Genomic DNA, 17,825 nt, shown 5'->3' with positions numbered 1-17,825 from the left:
TATATGTTGTAATGATGAAGCTTGCCTTTTCTTCATTAGCCTATGCACGCAATTGCGCCGGCGGCAATTTGCCCATTGAGCGCACAATAAATGACTTGAAACTAAAAATACTATTCAATCTACCTACCTGACAAACTTTGAACACCAAACAAGGAAAATGGCGCAAGACGGCTTGCTAGACAACCGGAAGAAGAGCGTGCTTACGCCAAAAGCACTTTGCGCAGTCTTTCTGGGGTGAGATAGTTATCAATAATACACTTACGCCAGAGGACTTGATAGGGCTTGACATCCGAATCGATTGACCACAGGTTGAGCTTCTCCTGCATGTTTTATGCGCTGATGCACTACATCCATGTAAGTAAGGCATAATCAGGCTGGGGAGCGCCGGGTTTGCGGCGAACCGGCCCAGAAAACCTCCCACGCGCCCCCGCACGTGCGTGTGCCCAGGCCTTTCGCCTCCCGACTCTCCTCCCGCTTTGCCCCCCCCCCCCCCGCACAGACGGAAGGCATCGCCCACCCCGGCGTCCTCATGCTCCTACCAGTCTGCACGGTTGAGTCTATCGTCACCTTAATACGCGCGTAGACCACACCACAGCTCTGTGCGCAGCGGGTGGAGGCCAGGGTGGCACCGGTCTCACTGCCTGGGCGTCTAAGGCTCCTCACGGCCGCTCTCTGCTAAATCCCCACTCCCCATTCCCGAACAGATCATTTGGATGGCACTGTTGATACCCCTCCTGACCTTCATAGCCTATCAGGTGCGGCAACCTAGCGATCGGGGCAGGTAGCAGCGCTGCATGTTCGGGTTATGGCAGCTCGTCCAGGTCTTGAAGACAGGTCGGCGACCCATGCCGGGTCGAGGGTGGCCGCCCGATGCGAACGCGTGTGTTGATGAGCATAGGGGAGAGGAGCGAACTGGGTGGGACTGTGTACGTGGTGTAGGCATCGTTTCCACCAGCCCCGCTGGCTGCGGCGGGGCGCCCACCCACCCACCGCCCTCAGAGGCGGCTGAGCACACAAACCCGCTGTGCACTGGTGGCCCCGTCTTTCCATGAAAACTTACTGCTCCGGCTTCTACTCCGAACCCAACTCCAACATACCCCAACTACCACCTGCAGGATGACTTCAAAGCCCTCAACCCGCTCCTGCCCATGCACTACATCCTCATAGCTAAGCGCACTTTCACGGCCATGAAGAACAACGATTTCAAGGTAAGCTACCCCAGCAGTCCCCTCGCGTGGTTTGTTGCATCGCTGTGTTGCTAGGCACCCAGCTGCACCGCTCACACATGGCCACGCCACGACTCCGCCGCCACACCGATTTGCCGCATGCGTGCCTGGGGAGTGCGGGGCGCACGGCTTGCCGTCCAGGTCCCAACCTCACGCCCGCATCCTCTGGGCCCCGCCCGACCCTGTGTGCGCTGGAACCTGCAGGTGTCGGAAAAGAACCTCTAACAGCAGGGGTGTCACGCGGCATGTGTCTCACGCGCGGCCCTGGATGCCGGCAGAGAGCTAGGGCCACGCCCGCGGTGGGCGTGATGCAACCGTGGAGGGAGCATCACGGATGAGGCGCTGAACGGGCATGACCCGAAAGCGCTTCTGTGCCGCGTGCATGGTCGTGAGATACCGGAACACTGCCGTGCATCTTGATCTCACTCCGCTCTCTGTTGACAGAGGTGCAAGCGGTTGAGCCGTGCTGTAGCGCTCGCTACGCTGCCCCAAGCGGCAAGGCAGTACTGTGGAAGCTGGGTCACACACGCATTCATGGCTGTAAGTAATTGTGTTGGTGAGTAATGCATAGAGGCACCCCAAAAGGACAGGGTCTCGAGCACCTGTGGCCAACGAGGTAGGCATTTGGTTGCAGGGGCAATAAAAAGCGTTGCAGTGCAGTCGGCGGTACCGTGTGAATCCGAGGTTGGGCAATGTGTTCTACCCACCGGGGCGGTCGATGCTGCGCGGCGCGCGCGCGTCCACTGGGCTGTGAGTGGTGCGGCTGCGGGAAGAGTTGCGAATTTGTAACCGGTGTTGCCGTGCGAGTTGGCGCTGCCTGGCATCCAACGCTGTGGTGCACAGAAGACGTGATGCATCAAACGTACTGCGCACCGGTACGAAAGCAATTGGGGCTTCTTGGCGTGATGCGCTTTGTCTCGCTGTTCACACACCTGCGCGTCTGCGCAGCAGGACCCCGGATTGGACCCCGGCATGCAATCAGGTGCCGGGCGATGAAGTTCGTCGCAGGAGCGTGTGGCCGGGAAAGGCTGGCTGAGGCTGGCTGGGTTTGTTTATTGCAAGGCGCAGAGCACTGGCGTAGTGCGCGTGCCGAGGCGATAGTTTCTCCTTCCTGCCAAAATGTAACAAATGCAATCGCTTTCAGCTCAAGGACGGGCACAGGACATCACCGGAACCCCTAGCCATGAACGCAGTGCGGGGCATACCAAGTACACACCGGAGCAGCCCCCCCCTTGTCTTCAATGGACTCACGAACACAACTTTCGCGAGTTCCGTCTCCCCTAAACCCTGAATTCCAGCCCCTCAGACGAAGCAAGCATGGTGTTCAAAGAAACCCACCGTGCCGGCGCACGCTAAACGCAGGCCGTCCTGCACCAGAACACCACAGGCCGGCTCACGGGCCCCACGCATAGGGTGCCAACGCACGTGCACACAGCTGCTATGCTTTCCATTCTTATTATGAAAGCCCCTCTTATTACACAAAGCCATAGGGCCAACTGGTACGGCCCCCGGCCGCACTAGGCTCAGGGCTTCAAATCAATAACCCCCTTATCCCTTATTCTTCGGCCCTATCCTTCCCTCCGGTACCCCCACATGACCTGCCGTTGCATGCACTCACCGGACACATAGCCAGAAAGCAGAACGCGAGACCATTTCGTTAAGCAGCGCCCCACAGCTCCTACTCAGCCGACCTAGCCACCCAGCAATCCATGCTCTCCTCTTCGGGTCCAGGTAACATCAGCATTGCTGATGCAAAAACAACTTCGTTCGAAGATGGGGCCGGGTGCCATCGTAGCGTGCCTGTGCCACACAGCACCGCACAGTCACACGCATCCAAGCGTAAACCACGGAAACTTCTGAAATGCAATGAATACTATCACGCGTATGACGGCGTGAAAGGCGAAACACGATAAGCTTGAGTGATAGGCTCCCCGGTGAGACGTGCCCTGGAGGCCGCTACCATTACCTGCGACACCGCCGGTTATGGCGGCTCCCCAGGCATGAAAGAATTATAGCATACTATACGAGGGTTGGAGTTAACAACGTGCTCCCACGCACGCCAACCATGTTCATCTAACAACGTGTTCCCATGCACGCCAACCGTGTTCATTAATCCCTTCTCGAATGGGACGACCGCGCCCAAGCCTGCTTCCATCGCGCTGTCCCAGCCAAGCACACTGTACCGAATTGTCAGGCAAAACACACATAAATCCGAGTACCCTTGACCAGCCCTTCTTGTCCATTCCTTAAGACCTGTTCACCTCGAACCCGATAACTGCAGTTTCCATAGTTTCAACGATACATGCCAAGATGTAACAAGATTAAAGCAGACTTCTTACCGCGCCGAGGTACGATGCCGCACCCAACCAGATCCCACGCGGCCACGCCCAACCGCGCAAGCCCCCAAACAGACCGCCACGCCCCGTCCATTAAGCCAACATAAAGCCTCGTCATGTTTTAAAACTGTTTCAATTGCGAACTTGCCACTTCCGGGCCTGGCTACCATGCCGCATCACGTTGTTGGGCGCCAAGTCCCACCTATCCCACCAGGTGACACCTGCAACTGTATTCTGTAGTCTTGGCCCCATCTTCATCCGATTTCAGTGCCACACGCCCACACCCCTGCGGGATGGAAGGATCGCGAGCGGCTGGCCGATTCATTTATTTTTGCTGTCGTGTATTATTTCAAGATCGATTACGACTACACTGCTTACTTTCATTCACACCGGCGTGACTGGGCTCTATGGGTTATTCGATGCCGCACGCACGCATGGGCAGTGCCTTCTCTCCTCCCGCCGCACACAACTCCAAACCTGCGCCGCGCCAGCGCGGGTGCGTGGCACAACCTTACCGCTTCCTGCCGTTGCCACGTCTGGCACCCTGCCATCAGGCCCCCAGAGGAGCTTGTACATCAGGCTAGGGCTGCTGCATCGGGGCGTGGACGTCAATGTGCTGCATGATGCCGCTCGCGCCGCCGGCGCCGCTGCCGCCCACTGCCGCCACTTGCGCCAGCGCACTGCCGCTGCGGACGGCGCCGCCCAACGAGCCGATCGCCTGCACCTGGTGCAAAAGTGCAGAGCCCGCCCCCATGCCCAATCCCAAGCTCACGCCGCCGCCTGCTCCAGCCACTGGCAGCATACCCGTGGCGCTGGCGATGCCTCCCACTGCCAGCAGAGGCGGTAAGTCGCCGACTGGTAAGCTGACTGTAGCAAACATCGACAAGTCAGCCGTGGACATGTGTGACAGGCTACTGCCAGGTTCGCCGCCGCCACCGCCGCCGCCGCCACCGCCGCCGGCGCCGAGGCCCGCCGCAGCGCAGTGCGCCGCTACTGCCGCAATCTGCTGCCCGGTCGCCAGCACGACACTGAGACGACGCGAGGTGTGCGGCGCCGCCGGCATGAGGCCGCTGACGGCCGCGCTGCCACCCGCGCCGCCGCCGCCGCCGCCGGTACCGCCCGCGCCAACAGCCGCCGCGCCGCCCGCGGCGCTCTGCGCGCTCGTGCGAGTAGGCATGCCGTCTGCGTCCACAGGCCCAGTGCCGCCGCCAACGGCGGCTGTGCCTAGCCTGTTGTTCCTGCTGCCGTTGGCGGTGGCGGTGCCCGTGCCCATGCCCGTGCCCATGCCCGTAGTGTCGGCGCCGCCACCTCCGCCACCTCCTGCCCAGCCGGTGCCGCAGTCGCTCGTGTCCATCCTCATCATCACCACGCCCGGCTGCTGCCCCGCCTGCCCCAGCTGCACGTGCCCCTGGCCCTGCTGCAACCCCTCCAGCAGCCGCTCCCGTGTGGCCTCCCCGCTTGCGCCGCACCCTGCCGCCCCCGCCGCCCCCGATGCCGCCGCCGCCGCCGCCTGGTCCTCCTCCTCCTCGTCAATCCGCACCAGCAGCAGCTCCACCGGCTCCTGCAGCCCGCGCAGCACCGCGCGGCCCATGCTCATGGCTGAGTAGGGCCGCCACGGCGCCACCGGCACTGCCGGCGCCGCCACCTCCTTCAACACACCGGGTGCGGGCGCCTGAGGCGCGGCCTGCCGCACGCTGCGGGTGTAACCCAGGGCGGAGGCGGAGGGCGCGGAGGGCGCGACCCGAGCCGTCACTGGCTGTGGACTCGGCATTGCCACCGCCGCTGCCGCAGCTTGCGCGGCCTGGGCGGCGGCGATGGCCGCCGCGTTTTCCGGGGAGTTGGCGGCGCGGCGGGTGGCGGCCGCGGAGGCCGCCGCCGCCTGCCACAGATCTCTCGAACACAGCACTTGGCCGCTTGTGGCGCTGTTTGCGATGCGCGCGGCGCGGTTCATGACGCGGCCGCGGTAGGCGAGGCGGCCGGTGGCGGCGTTAATGGTGGCGCGCACGGGGCCAAAGTCCAGGCCAGCCTGTGGGCATAGTGCAGGTGTGTGCGGGAAGCCTACGGTAAGTATGTGTTGGTGTGCGTGTGCGCATGGATAAAGGCTGGTGAAAGTGTGCGAGGTAAGCCACGATCAGCATCCAAGCGACTGCACAACGTAAGGAACAGGCGCGCCGCGGTGCCACCTAGCACCTGCGACCTGCAGTCAAAGGGTCCAGAGCGCGGCGTTCACCAGTCCCCTGCCTCTTCCCCCAGCTCTCCCCAGTCCCACATCCCTGGTGCCCACCCCTCCTCCCTCCTTACCTTGACCCTCAGGCCCCTGAACAGCACCCGGTGCGACAGCTTGCCGTCCGGGTCCACCCCCGCTACCGCCAGCTCCTCGCACAGAGCGTTCTCAAGCAGCGCTGCCGGCCTGCGGGACACCACGACAGCAATGTGGCCGGTCGAAGGCGGGGTCGGGTGCACGGCGGCGTGAGGGACCCTAGAGACAGCGGTACGGGCAAGAGCTCGCAAGTGGATTCGCCCACCGTCAGATTGTAGCGTGCCGGCAGCACAAGCCACCGGAAATGCGAATGTAAGTGCTCGTTGAACTAGCCATCTGCACAGGACTACTCTGCTCCCGTCCCCGCGGCGCCCGCCGCCTCGGGGCACGCACCAGGGCTGTGTGGGCATGGCGGCGATGGTCTCCAGGCAGGTGGACACCGCCAGGCCCGCGTCACTGAACGCCGCCAGCACCAGACCGCCAGTGGCCTCCACCTGTGAGGCAAACGCCACGCCAGCACCAGCAGTAGGAAACCGCGCAACACAGGTGTCGGCCTGCCTCACGACCTCACGCACCAGCATTAACATCAGCATCAGCATCAGCACCAACAACAATCTGCGGCCATAAGCGATGCCTGCAGCAAGCAAGCTCGCCCGCGCACGCCCGCTCCAGCACTCACGATGTAGCCACCGCCGGCGCCCGCCACGCCTCCGCCCAGCCCGTCGCCGAAGCCGGACGGGCCCCGCGCCAGCTGCCGCGCCAGCTCCGTCTCGAACAGCGCCAGTGCCCTGCGCGCCACCGCCACGTCCCAGGCCAGCAGCGAGGCGGCGCCCACGGCGTGGATGAAGGCCACCGCGGCGGAGCCCACCGGTGCGTCCAGCACCCCCGCAGCCAAGGAGGACCTGTGGGAGAGGGAGAGGGCGCAGTGTGTGTGCGTGGGAGAGGGAGCGGGCGCAGTGTGTGTCTGTGTGTGTGTGTGTGTGTGTGTGTGTGTGTGTGTGTGTGTGTGTGTGTGTGTGTGTGTGCGAGACAGGCGGGAGGTGCGTTGTCGCGGCCGGCAAGCCAGCCCGCGTACAAGCACATGTTGCGCGCAGGCGTGCAGACTACGGTATGTTACACCGCCGCCTGGTCACAAAACACGCGCACACCACAGCCACAGCCACGGCCACAGCCACACGTGCCTGACGGTCAGTGGCGGGAACAGCGCCAGACGGCCCGCCAGCCCGCCGCCCACAGCCTGGTACACCTGCTGCGGCGGCAGCTCCCGCTCCAGCACGTGCTGCCCCATGTGCAGCCACAGCACGCCCGCCAGCCGCCCGCGCTGCTGCTCCTGCCGCTGCTGCGCAAAGGTGGAGTCGCTCAGCAGCACCTGCCCGCCCGCGGCGGCGCCGTTGACGGCGCGCGCCAGCCGCATGGCGGCGCCGCCGTAGTGCTGCCGCGCCTCCGCCGCGTTGTACGTCACATCCACGGCGTCCAGCACGCCCGACGCCAGACCCACGCGCACCCGCAGGCCACGAAAGGTGAGGACGCGAGCACCCGTGGCGGCGGAGCCGGCGGCGCCGCCACCGGGCTGGGCGGCTCCGCCGCTCAGCGCGCCGCTGCCTAGCGCCGTCAGCCGGAGCGACAGCCCGCGAGAAATCTGGCGCTGCGGCGGCGGCACCGCCATCGGCAGCGTGCCGCTGCCTTGCGAAACGGGCGCGGCGGCGGCGACCGCCGCCGCCATCGCGAACGGCGAGTTGCTGTGGGACGCCGGCGGCATCATGCCACCAGTGCTGGCACCATTGCCGGCGCCGCCACTCTCATAAGTCGCCAGGGCTCCCGAGTCCTTGATGGACGCGACGCTTTGGAGCTCTCCCACAGACGCCGGCGCGGCGCCGGCGGCAGCGGCTCCGCCGCCGCGCACGCTGGTATCGCCGCCGCCGGCCGACAGGCGCTGCCACGCCTCGCACACGTATGTGATCAACGCGCGCGGCTGCAGCGGCTGCGTCGCCATGTGGGGCGAGTGGGGCGACGCCAGTGAGGGCAGAAGACTGCCGTTCATGAGCCTCGCCACGGCCGCACGACCGCGGGCCCCCGCCGAATGCATCGACGCCGGCTTGCTGGCACTGCCCATGCCGCCGCCGCCGCCGCCGCCGCCGCCGCCGCCGCCGGAGGGCCGTCCAAAGGGCGCTACCGGACCGCTGACCAGGGTGCCGCTCGGGTAGAGTGCGCTGCTGGGACCCAGTGGCGTCGAGGTGCCGCCGCCGTCGGCCGCCACTTTGTCGATCTGCAACGACACCTCTGTCGCCGGCAGCTCCTCCAACAGCTGCGCCGTCACCAGGCTGTTCTCTGTGGCCACATGCAAAAGCGGCCGCGGCAGCGGTGTGCCGGTATCGGCATTGCTAGCTGCCGCAGCCGCCGCCAGCGCCGCCGCTGCTGCTGCGCCGCCAGCCGCGCTGTTACCGGCGCCCCCACGCCGCCGCCTCACAAAGCTGATAAAGCCCGACAGCGTGCGCCGCATGCGCCAGTCCGCCGCCTCCAAGTCGTCGCTGTCGCCGCCGTCGCCGCCGCCGCCGCCGTAGAGGGCCTGGTCACGTGGCATGAGCATGCCCATCGCCACGCCGTGCCAGGCGGTGGGCGCCACAGACACCTCCGCCACCGCGGCGCAGTCGGTGCAGTAGAGCAGCCCGGGCGGCCAGGGCGCGGCTACCAGCTCCTGAGGGTGGGGGCGGGCGAGGCAGCGGCGCGGCGCGGTTCGGTTCGGTTCGGTTCAAAGAGCTTGGTTTGGAGGCATAGCTTTATGATAGCTGGCAGCCGCTAGCCGCGGCCGCGTTTGCTGTGGTGCGGTCATGCTATTGTAATTCTTGGCTGTGTGTGTGGCGGGCACGCAGCACCCTGAAGCGCCCGCGTGATTGTCTGTGTGTGTATATATATATGTGTGTGTGCGTGTGTGTGTGTGTGTGTGTGTGTGTGTGTGTGTGTGTGTGTGTGTGTGTGTGTGCGCGCGCGCGCGTGTGGCGCGCCGCGCTGTCGAGCCCATACCTGTTGGATGCTCACGGCGCACAGGACTGCCTCGGTGGCGGTGTGGAAGGCGGCGATGAAGGAGTCGCCCTGTGTGCGCACACCGGAAGGGGAGGTGGTGTGAGGTACGGCACGCACAACACAACATGCGTCCACATGCATGGGCAGGGCGCGTGCTTGGCTGCTGTACTGTTGCGTGTTTGATGTACTGCTGCGTGACGTGATGTACGGCACAGCCCGGCAAAAGGCGTCCTGGACCCATCCCCAGTCCCGTGCCCGCTGCCCGGTGCCGCCCGCGTACCTCGGTGGCGCTCTCGTAGCCGCAGTGCTTCACCAGCGCGCGGCGGATGACGGCGTGGTGCACCTCCAGAGCCTTGGCCATCACGTCCTGCAGGGGTTTACATTCATGATGAGTTAATGCGGGGTGTTTAAGAGCACAAGGAAAACATTACGCGTAGGACAGTGTATGCGATGCAGAATTACGGCCGCGGATTGCGGGGTGTGTGGGTGGGGGGATGGGGGGGGGGAGCCGTTCATGTGAAAAACGGAGTATGGGCGGGCGGCTGGCCCAGTTGGACACGTGCAGTAGCCCATCTCGGGACACGTGTCAAGTTCTAGTCGCCCGCTAGGACAGCCCCAATTCTGGACACCTCAGCGTGTCACATCTGGCATGAGCCGCATAACCATATGCGCTGCAAAAGCGAGGCAGGGCGCACGCCCGCAGCTCAGCCGCTCGCAGCCAGCCGCACCGCCTCGCAACACCGCAACACCATCATGCCGGATCCACACTCCAGGCGGGGGCCCTGCCGGGGCCCACTGCGCCTGCCGGTTGCCCGGTGCGCACCTCTGGCAGCAGCTCCCACAGAGCTGTGGAGGACTGGATGTCAGTGATAAGAAGTGTGGTGCCGGGGCCCGCGCCTGGAGCCCGCACGCCGCCCGTGAGCAGGTGCAGCCGCTGCTGGTGGCGCCGCCACAGCAGCAGCGCCAGCGCCGCCGCCAGCAGCACCCCCACGGTGGGAACAACCACCGCCGCCGCGATGCCGCCCGGCGAGATGCCGCCTGCAGCAGCAGTGGGTGTTAGTTGGGCTGCTGAGTGATGGATTCGGCCGGGAGTCGTGCCGTTGCCGTTGCCGTTGCCGTACCGCCCGCCAACAGTTGTAGCCGCAGCCACGCGCTGCACTACATAAGCACACACACACACACACACACACACACACACACGCACACACACCGTACCTCCATCCCCCGGCGTTGCCTCGCTGGGGGGCGGCTGGTACCCGAGCAGCTTCCAGTACTGCTTCTGGACGTCCGCCGGCGCACCCACGCTGGACAGGCCGACAGCCACCTGTGGCGGGCAACAAGCATGGGTTGGAATAGCGACGGCGATAGCGACGACAACGGCAGAGCTCGCTCTAAGATCGCTTGGCAGGGGTGTGGCGGGGTGGCGGGCTGGCCGGGCTCGCACCTGAGCCGACATCGTCGCTATCGTGCTGTTGATGGTGACGTTGGCGGTGCGGTTCCAGGTCAGGCCGTGCAGCGCGAACTCGTAGTACAGGCGGTACGGCAGGCCCACGAATCTGGGACGAGGCGCGCGGAGGAGGGGCGCGGAGGAGGAGCGGGCGGCAGCAGGGGCCCGGGAGGGAAACAGCACGAGGGGCAGGAGGGGCGTGAGAAGGCGTGAGAAGGCGTGAGAAGGGTTTACGAGTGGGTAGAGGATGGGCGGGTATAGGCTGGGATGGAGACATGTACGGGAGCCACTACGGCCGCAGGTACGTATACCGCATCCATCCCATCAACACACACACACACACACACACACACACACACACACACACACACGCGCGCGCGCGCGCGCGAGCGTGCCACTCACTGGAGGCGGCAGTCCAAGACGATGTTTGGGCTCTCCAGGGCCTCGTTCACGGCCGTCAGATACGAGCGCGTCGCGGCCTGCACGGACAAGGAGCACGAGCGAGGCGCGGGGACACCACGTGGCCCAGCAGGCACACATGAGCCTCAACGGAAGCAGCAGCCCCAACCGCACACCAACCATGCCCGCCACTACCATTGCTTACACCATTTCATCCTTACCCTAACCGAGTGACACTCTGTTCGCAACCGTCACACAGCCGCCTCCCACATCGACGCCGACAAGCCGACGAGCCTCATTCCCCGCACCGCACCCTTGCCCCACAGGACCAAAGGCCCACCCAAGCCAACCTCGCACCTCCTCGTACCCCGCCGCCGTCCAGCGCTGGAAGTTGGGCCCCTCGGTCTCCAGCTGGCTGCGGCGCGAGGGGTCGATGCCGCTGTTGGGGTCAAGCACGTCGTGCCAGCTGTTGTTGGGCTGCGCGATGTAGCTGTAAAACTGATATACGCGGTGCCGTTGTTGGGAGCTCGCTGCGAGGTAGGAGGAGGCAGCAAACAAAAAAGAGTTTGTGTGTGTGTGTGCACAAGGAAAGGGCGCGGACGCACGACAGCGTGTGTGCCACATTGACGTGGCGCGGCGGGCAGAGGTTGGTGTGAGGCTAGCTGCCAGGGGCAACCACACCCAGCAGTCCGCTGGCCGGTGCCACCCACCCAAAGATGATATGGCCGCAGACCAGCCGCCAAACGCGCTGTAGGGCGCGTAGTTGACCCAGGCGGTGGTGCCGTTGGCAAGGCGAGTCTGCTTGGCGAAGGGGCACACGGCGGGGCCGGTGCAGCTCTTGAGCTGGTTGGTGCGGCGGTCCAGGACCTGGGTGGAGCCGGGCAGCGGCGCCACGCCGAGTGTGCTTGTGCCGCCCCGGGTCAGCGCGTTGGCCTGCAGGGCGGGCGGAGGGCGGGAGGGCGGCCGGGCGGGCGGGAGGGCGGGCACTGAGAGGTTGCGGTTGGCTACCGTATTCAGCGATCAAAGGCTGTGGTTATCACCCGCGCAGCAGGTAGGCCCAGCCCCACGCCCGCAGGCGACCGCAGGCCCACTGTACGCCGGCTCAGCCACAGAGAGCGATGCGGCGTGTGCATCGGGCCGTGGACCCGGCACTCACCTTGAACTCATCGCCGAAGTTGATGGTCATCAGGCATTTGCCCTCCCTGAGCGGCGATTGAGAAGGACGGCCGCGCGTGAGTGGAGGCGGCGGCAGGGTAGCTCGGGCCAACTGGGGCGGCAGGGTAACGACAGCCTACCCGACATCGTGCCCGGTGAGACGACAACGATGAGGAGGAAGTACGGGGCCAGCGGGCACGCACACCTTCGTTTCGCGACACCCACCTGAAGTATCGGTTGCTAGCCTCGCAGGTCGCGTTCTTGGGCTGGATGTTGAACAGGTCCACATAGTGCTGGAGCTGTGGGGTGGGAAAGCGTAAGGGGGATTGTGAGGTGGGGAAGCGCAAGGTGGGTTGCGAGGTTGGAAAGTGCAAGGAAACAAGCCGCCAGGACGACGTATGCATGGGGGGTGGGCCCACGGCGTGACGGCAGCAGCCGTCTTCGCACTCCTCCTCGCGGTCCTGGCGCGCCCCTGCCCATCACGCCCCTGCCCATCACGCCCCTGCCAGTCCGGCCCACTGCCCGCCCTGCCGCCCTGCCGCCCTGCCACTCACTGCTCGGACCATGGCGGGGTTGTCCACCAGCGGCCGCATGGTGTCTGGGTCCAGCAGCCAGCCCTGGCGGAGGGGGGAAGGGAGGAGGAGGGTGGAGGAGGGTCAAGGAGCGAAGAGTTGGCGGGGCATGCTTGCGGCGCGGTGGAAAACGTGCAGACTGGAGCATACGGTAACAGGGGACTAGTACCGACGGGGTTGACGGGTCCACCGAGGCTATGCACATGCACATGCACGTGCACATGCAGGTGTAGGTGTGCCCCCCCCCCCAAGTGCTGGCGCATGCTGGGGCCTGCTTGCGCCTGCACTCCCACCTGTGACGTGCCCTTGTACTGCAGGTACGGCGCCATCAGTGCCACCAGGATGAAGTTGGCCTGCGAGTGGCGGCGGCGGCGGCGGCGGCGGCGGCAGATTGCAAACGAGCTATGGGTGTAGATGAAGCTTTGTGCCGGCGCCTGGCTTGCAGGCTTGTTACTGGTGCTGGTACTGGTGCTGCAAGGAGCATGACTGGGCGGGCTTTTTTTTTTACACACACACACACACGTCCGCTGCTGGCACCCACCTTGCACACGGGCGTGCCGTTGTCGAAGCACACGCCCCACAGGTCGCCGTGGCCGTCGCCGTCCGTGTCGGTGCCGTTCATGCGCTGAGCCAGATCCACGAACTCGTCCCACGTGGCGGGCACGCGCAGCCCGTAGCGGTCAAACAGGTCGCGCCTGGCACGCGTAGCAGGGGCATCGCACACGTGGGTGCAGCGTGGCACAGCACAACCTCGAGCCAAGTCATGTGTCGTGTGGAGCTGACGTGCGTGCGCTTTACCGAACCGTGCCTTGCTTGTCCCCCACCCGCTCGCTCATCTCACCGGTAGTACATCAGAAAGAGGTCGCCATCGAAGGGAATGGCGACCACCTGCGCGCAACACCGGCAGGGATGTGCGGCGGGATGGTCGTGCGGCACTAGATGCTACACCCAGATGCCCATTCTTTCCGGGTTCTCCCCCTACGTCCACAGGTGCCACGCACGGGCGCCTCGCACGGGTGCCACGCCGCCATTTCCTTTGCGCCTGCTGTTGTGTCTCCCACTCTGCCCCGCATGACGCAGCCGGCGCTAGGCCGCCCACCGAAACAGCGCACCCACCTTGCCGTCATAGATGGCGGAGATGGTCCGGAAGAAGCGCGAGACGTCACTCCACTGAATGCTGGAGTCCTGCGGGCCGATGCGGCGGCGAAGAGATGAGAGAGGCATGCAAAGAAGCCATGATTGCCATGCGGTAACATACTTATGCGCTTGATCGCGGGTCCGGATGACAGTTACCGCAAGAAATGCGGGTCACGTGGGCCTTGACCACTGTGACATCCTTCAGTCCCGGCAGGCCGCACGATGTGCTCAGCAGCCACTGGCCCTGACCTTGCGCCCCATCCACCCATCCACCCATCCACCCATCCACCCTCTCACAACCCACCTCTGGGATGTATGCATCCAGGGGCACGAAGCCTCCCAGGCTCGCCAGCTCGCCTGCAAGCGCACACACACACACACATATACACGCACACACACATATACACGCACACACACATATATACACACACACACACACACACACACACACACACACTGAGAGATAGGTAGGACAGCGCAGGTCCAGCACACGGCAGGTCTGAACCCAAATCGGCCCTCGCGCCAACATGAAGGGGTCCGCCAGCAGCGTGGCGGTGTTGGCAGCGACACGCACACACGCTGACACACCCTTTCAACCCGCCCACCCCCACCCCCGCACACACCCGTGGTGCTTGGATCCAGGATCCAGCCATCACTGAAGTCACTCAGCTGCGACACCAGCTCCTGCTGCGCCTCGGCGCCCATCTGCGGCACACCAGCAGCGGCGCTTAACGCAATGGCAATGCGGTTGAGCCGCAGCCGGCATCAGCAGGCGAAGGAGCGTGCCGCAAGGCCCACCAGCGACCGTGAAGACGCATCCACGGCGCGCACGGCCTACAAACCGGCCCGCCGTCGCACCTCGTAGAAGGGAACCGAGTTCAGCGCCACCTGTGCGGAGGGGGATGCCGTTCAGCCGACGGTGTGTCAAGGTGTGCGCACCGCAGACAGGCAGGCGGGCAGGTGCCGGCGTGCGTGCACGACGATCGCATACCGTCTCCCAGCCGGTTTGTTCTTTCTGATATATATCCACATTCTGGGCCCGAAGACATTCTGGGCCCGAAGGGCCCGGAATGCTCGGGCGCGGAGCACCGGGGGCCATTCCGAGGGATGGCAAGCGGGACACGGGGTTGGCGGTGGGGAGTGCCCTCAAGCCATGCCTCAAGCCGACCGAAAGCTAAAAAATGCAACGCTGCTCCCACCCGGCAGCGAGCGGGCGCGGGGGGGGATCACGTTGAACCAACCGCGGGGGGGGGCCGAACAAGGGCACTTGCCACGGCTGTCAGGACGCTGGCGAGCGACTGGGCAAACCCACCCGGAGCCCTGTGGCCTTCTCAAACTCCGCCGCCCGCTGCTGTAGCAGCGGGTACAGGCCGGTGGCGGGAACCATGATTCGCAGGGCCTGTGTGCGACCGAGGAGGGAGGGGCGCAGCGCAGGGGTGTGGGCGGCAGCAGCGGGCGATTGCGGCAGGGCACCCTGCAGGACAGGCTGCAGCTGTTCTGGACTGGCAGCCTAGCGCCGGTACTTAGTGCCTAGCGGCTACCGCCTAGTGCCTAGTGCCTAGTGCCTGGCGCCTGCATCCTAGCACAGGCAAGCAGATGGAATGCTGGCCAACCAAGGGCGCCAACAGCCCTGAACCGACGTACGATACCTTTTACGGGTTAGTGCCCGCCGCTTTGCGCCCACTCACTCGCGTCTCCACTTTTATGTTCAGGCAGTTGGTCACAAAGTCGCTGACGGCCAGTGCGACGTCCTGCCGGCTGCGGGTCACATTCTCCGTGGTCGCCCTGTCGCGGGCGTGGGTGTCGGAGCCAGTGGGGGAGGGTCAGGGTTCAGCAGCGGACGCGCAGGCACTTCGGCAATACAAGCACTTCAACCGATAGTCCACGGGCGCCGTGATGTCCCCATGGTGCAGCCGCTTCTTCAATCGTCCAGTGTTTTGAGCGCTCAACACCGGCGACGGACTCTGTCACCCAGCGACCAGATGCGTAGCGTGACCCGCTTGTTATACACTGGCAGGCCAGAAGCTATCGTTGACACCCAGTAAGTATGTACGCTGATGCCCTTTCCTTTGATGCGAGTCCCGGAACGAGTTCGTCCCCCCGCGCAAACATGTGGAGCTCGGTCGGGGCCCTCAACCAGTTTATGCAGAATCACGACGCCCCAGCGTAATTCATGTATTAGTTAAAAGCCACAAACATGCGATTCGAAAGGCTAGCCTGCCAACCCAGGCGCAGGCCGACTAAATGACGAAGGCCCGCCCGGGCATAGGCCAACTGGATACGAGCTTACTTAGTCAAGACAATACTGGTGAAGTTATCGGTACATCGTGAAAGCGCGTCGTCGTCCACTTGGGCCACCGCGAGTTGCTGGAATGCCGCTGCTAGAAGCAAGCAGCTCCACACACTATCGATCCAGCGACACGGCTTGAACATCATAATGCTCCGGCAAGATATGAAGGCTTCAATGGCCCCGCGCAAGGGGCATTGAAATTATCTTCGTGAGCCGGGGGGAACACAACGATGCATTGTGGTAATCTGTATGCGTTAGACTTCTTAAGCAATAAATTGAAATACTAGTGTGGGGCCGTTGGCCAGATTACGCACACACGGGCCGGCCAGAGGGATGCAGTACACGTGGATTCGCCGGCAACCCCGGGCACAGGATTTCGCGCGAAGAGATCGCGCTTTTGCCCACGCGCATGGGACATGTGGCGGGCACCGCGGGATTCAGCGGGTAGGAGGTAGTGGGGTACCCCTGAGAGCGGGATTCGGCACACCTGAGAGCGGGATTTGGCGGGTAGGGGTACCCCTGACTCCCTGAGAGCGGGATTCGGCGGGTAGGGGTACCACTGAGAGCGGGATTTGGCGGGTAGGGGGTACCGCTGCGAGCGGTATACGTAGCTAAGTGGCAGCGGGATAGCAGTGGTGCGGGCTGCTAGTGCAGCGGGTTACCGTACTCCTCCGTACGCGGGGTTGACTTGTCACGCATTGGCGCGGACATTTCCCGATTCCACATCGTGGACTTAGGACAGGCATGTTTTGGTTACAAATATCAAGCAATATGTGTTCTTTATGCAGAAACGCATCAACAACCCAAGTTTGCAAAACTTGCGAGGCCATGAAGTTCCCAGCCCGGCTTTTGATATGTCAGGCTGACCGCTCCACGTTCCTGTTGTGATACCAGAGCATTTGTGTCACCCAGCGTCAGGATACACGCAACTATGCTGAAGGGAGCTGCCTCAAGCCATCTCGGTATCCCGGTCTCGCCGCTCGCCGCTCGCCGCCAGCATGACTTGGAAGTCTGCTAACTCGACACATTCATGCGGGAAACGAAACGCAGGCTCGCAAGCTTGCAACAATCTGAACGAACGCTCAGTGGCATAATCCGTACATCGGGTTGGAGAATGCCTGAGATTGCTGGGGGTCATGATGGAGGATTTCCGATCAATTCTCAATCAATCAATGACTACGGGATGGGAGGGACGTTGTACGCTGTATTGCTTTGGAGGGGCTTAGAGCTCCGCGGGGTGGGCCAGAGGGTGCTCACGGCAGCCTTCTTGGTCAGGCTTGGTTCGGCAGATGGAGACGTATGGAGACGTCGACGGGCGAGGTGCGGGTGATGGCAGGCGCAGGTGGGGCTTCAGCTCGGGCAGGCGGGGACTCGGCGGGCCAGATGGGGATTTGGCATGCATTCGCGGGGCTGGCGGCGGGATACGACGGGGCCGGGGCGGGCCCCCGCAGGACGTCCCGATGGCTGACGTGTGGGCGATGGCATGCTGCGGGCACTGAGTTAGTTACGATATGGTTGCTGTGAATGGAAAGGTAGGGAACAAGGAGGTGGTGTTGGCAGTCCGCAGGACGCAAGGGGAGAGGGGACCAGCCGGCTGGGGCCACGGGCTAGGGCTACCTCGCAAGCAATTCGACGCCACATGAATTGCCAATCCGCCCTCGTTTACCATACGCGTTCTTTCCAGCGACAGGCTGTGACGTGTAACCCTCCGTTTGTACCGGACGGTCACGGCGGCGTGCGGAAGCAGGGGTGCCGGGCGGTCGGCTGAGGCTTGTGTTGTGGGCTTCGTGCCTTGGGGATTGTGCACGCCAATGCGACAGTGCAGAGAAGGGGGATGGAGCAGCTGGGACTTCGATCCTGCTAACACAAGGGTTCGCGTTTCGACAGCACTCCGCTAAAAGGGTGTGCGGGCACCGGTATTAGCCTTCAGGTCTTCAGGACCACAGCGTTTGACAGCCCCTGTCCCCTGTAGGCTGCGTGGC

General features: G+C 64.1%; 2 protein-coding genes across 2 annotated transcripts; one reads left to right on the top strand and one right to left on the bottom strand.

The window, feature by feature from the left end:
* Positions 1 to 70: 70 nt before the first annotated feature.
* CHLRE_01g034250v5 (uncharacterized protein) lies at positions 71 to 2,339 on the top strand. The gene is made up of 6 exons (XM_001690030.2): positions 71 to 234; positions 309 to 354; positions 500 to 550; positions 705 to 755; positions 1,116 to 1,208; positions 1,431 to 2,339. The coding sequence occupies exons 1-6, from the start codon at positions 158 to 160 to the stop codon at positions 1,449 to 1,451; spliced, it is 339 nt and encodes a 112-aa protein (XP_001690082.1). The 5' UTR covers positions 71 to 157; the 3' UTR covers positions 1,452 to 2,339.
* A 2-nt stretch (positions 2,340 to 2,341) lies between these two features.
* CHLRE_01g034200v5 (uncharacterized protein) lies at positions 2,342 to 16,083 on the bottom strand. The gene is made up of 26 exons (XM_043058692.1): positions 15,844 to 16,083; positions 15,242 to 15,338; positions 14,866 to 14,952; positions 14,412 to 14,441; positions 14,177 to 14,258; positions 13,858 to 13,910; positions 13,533 to 13,601; positions 13,258 to 13,304; positions 12,958 to 13,111; positions 12,710 to 12,769; positions 12,399 to 12,461; positions 12,070 to 12,143; positions 11,846 to 11,891; positions 11,400 to 11,622; positions 11,047 to 11,219; positions 10,693 to 10,769; positions 10,288 to 10,399; positions 10,059 to 10,167; positions 9,667 to 9,881; positions 9,124 to 9,210; positions 8,844 to 8,912; positions 7,004 to 8,517; positions 6,502 to 6,724; positions 6,216 to 6,316; positions 5,864 to 5,972; positions 2,342 to 5,588 (listed from the first exon to the last, which is right to left on the bottom strand). Exons 1-26 carry the CDS (start codon positions 15,987 to 15,989, stop codon positions 4,143 to 4,145), a joined length of 5,466 nt encoding a protein of 1,821 aa, XP_042928606.1. The 5' UTR covers positions 15,990 to 16,083; the 3' UTR covers positions 2,342 to 4,142.
* Between the last annotated feature and the right edge of the window lie 1,742 nt (positions 16,084 to 17,825).

This window comes from Chlamydomonas reinhardtii, chromosome 1 (genome assembly GCF_000002595.2).
Source record: "Chlamydomonas reinhardtii strain CC-503 cw92 mt+ chromosome 1, whole genome shotgun sequence".
Taxonomy (NCBI): Eukaryota; Viridiplantae; Chlorophyta; class Chlorophyceae; order Chlamydomonadales; family Chlamydomonadaceae; genus Chlamydomonas; species Chlamydomonas reinhardtii.
This window is presented reverse-complemented; position numbering and strand designations above follow the sequence as displayed.

What these genes read in the sequence shown, in the direction of transcription:
- CHLRE_01g034200v5 (XM_043058692.1), bottom strand. Translation starts at nt 15,989, where the DNA reads ATGATGTTCAAGCCGTGTCGCTGGATCGATAGTGTGTGGAGCTGCTTG. An exon ending in GCTAGCAACCGATACTTCAG is followed by an intron (nt 11,892 to 12,069) that starts GTGGGTGTCGCG and finishes ATCGCCGCTCAG; the next exon opens with GGAGGGCAAATGCCTGATGA. An exon ending in GCGCCGTGAGCATCCAACAG is followed by an intron (nt 8,518 to 8,843) that starts GTATGGGCTCGA and finishes CCCCACCCTCAG; the next exon opens with GAGCTGGTAGCCGCGCCCTG.
- CHLRE_01g034250v5 (XM_001690030.2), top strand. Translation starts at nt 158, where the DNA reads ATGGCGCAAGACGGCTTGCTAGACAACCGGAAGAAGAGCGTGCTTACG. An exon ending in TGCTCCTACCAGTCTGCACG is followed by an intron (nt 551 to 704) that starts GTTGAGTCTATC and finishes ATTCCCGAACAG; the next exon opens with ATCATTTGGATGGCACTGTT. An exon ending in TGACCTTCATAGCCTATCAG is followed by an intron (nt 756 to 1,115) that starts GTGCGGCAACCT and finishes TACCACCTGCAG; the next exon opens with GATGACTTCAAAGCCCTCAA.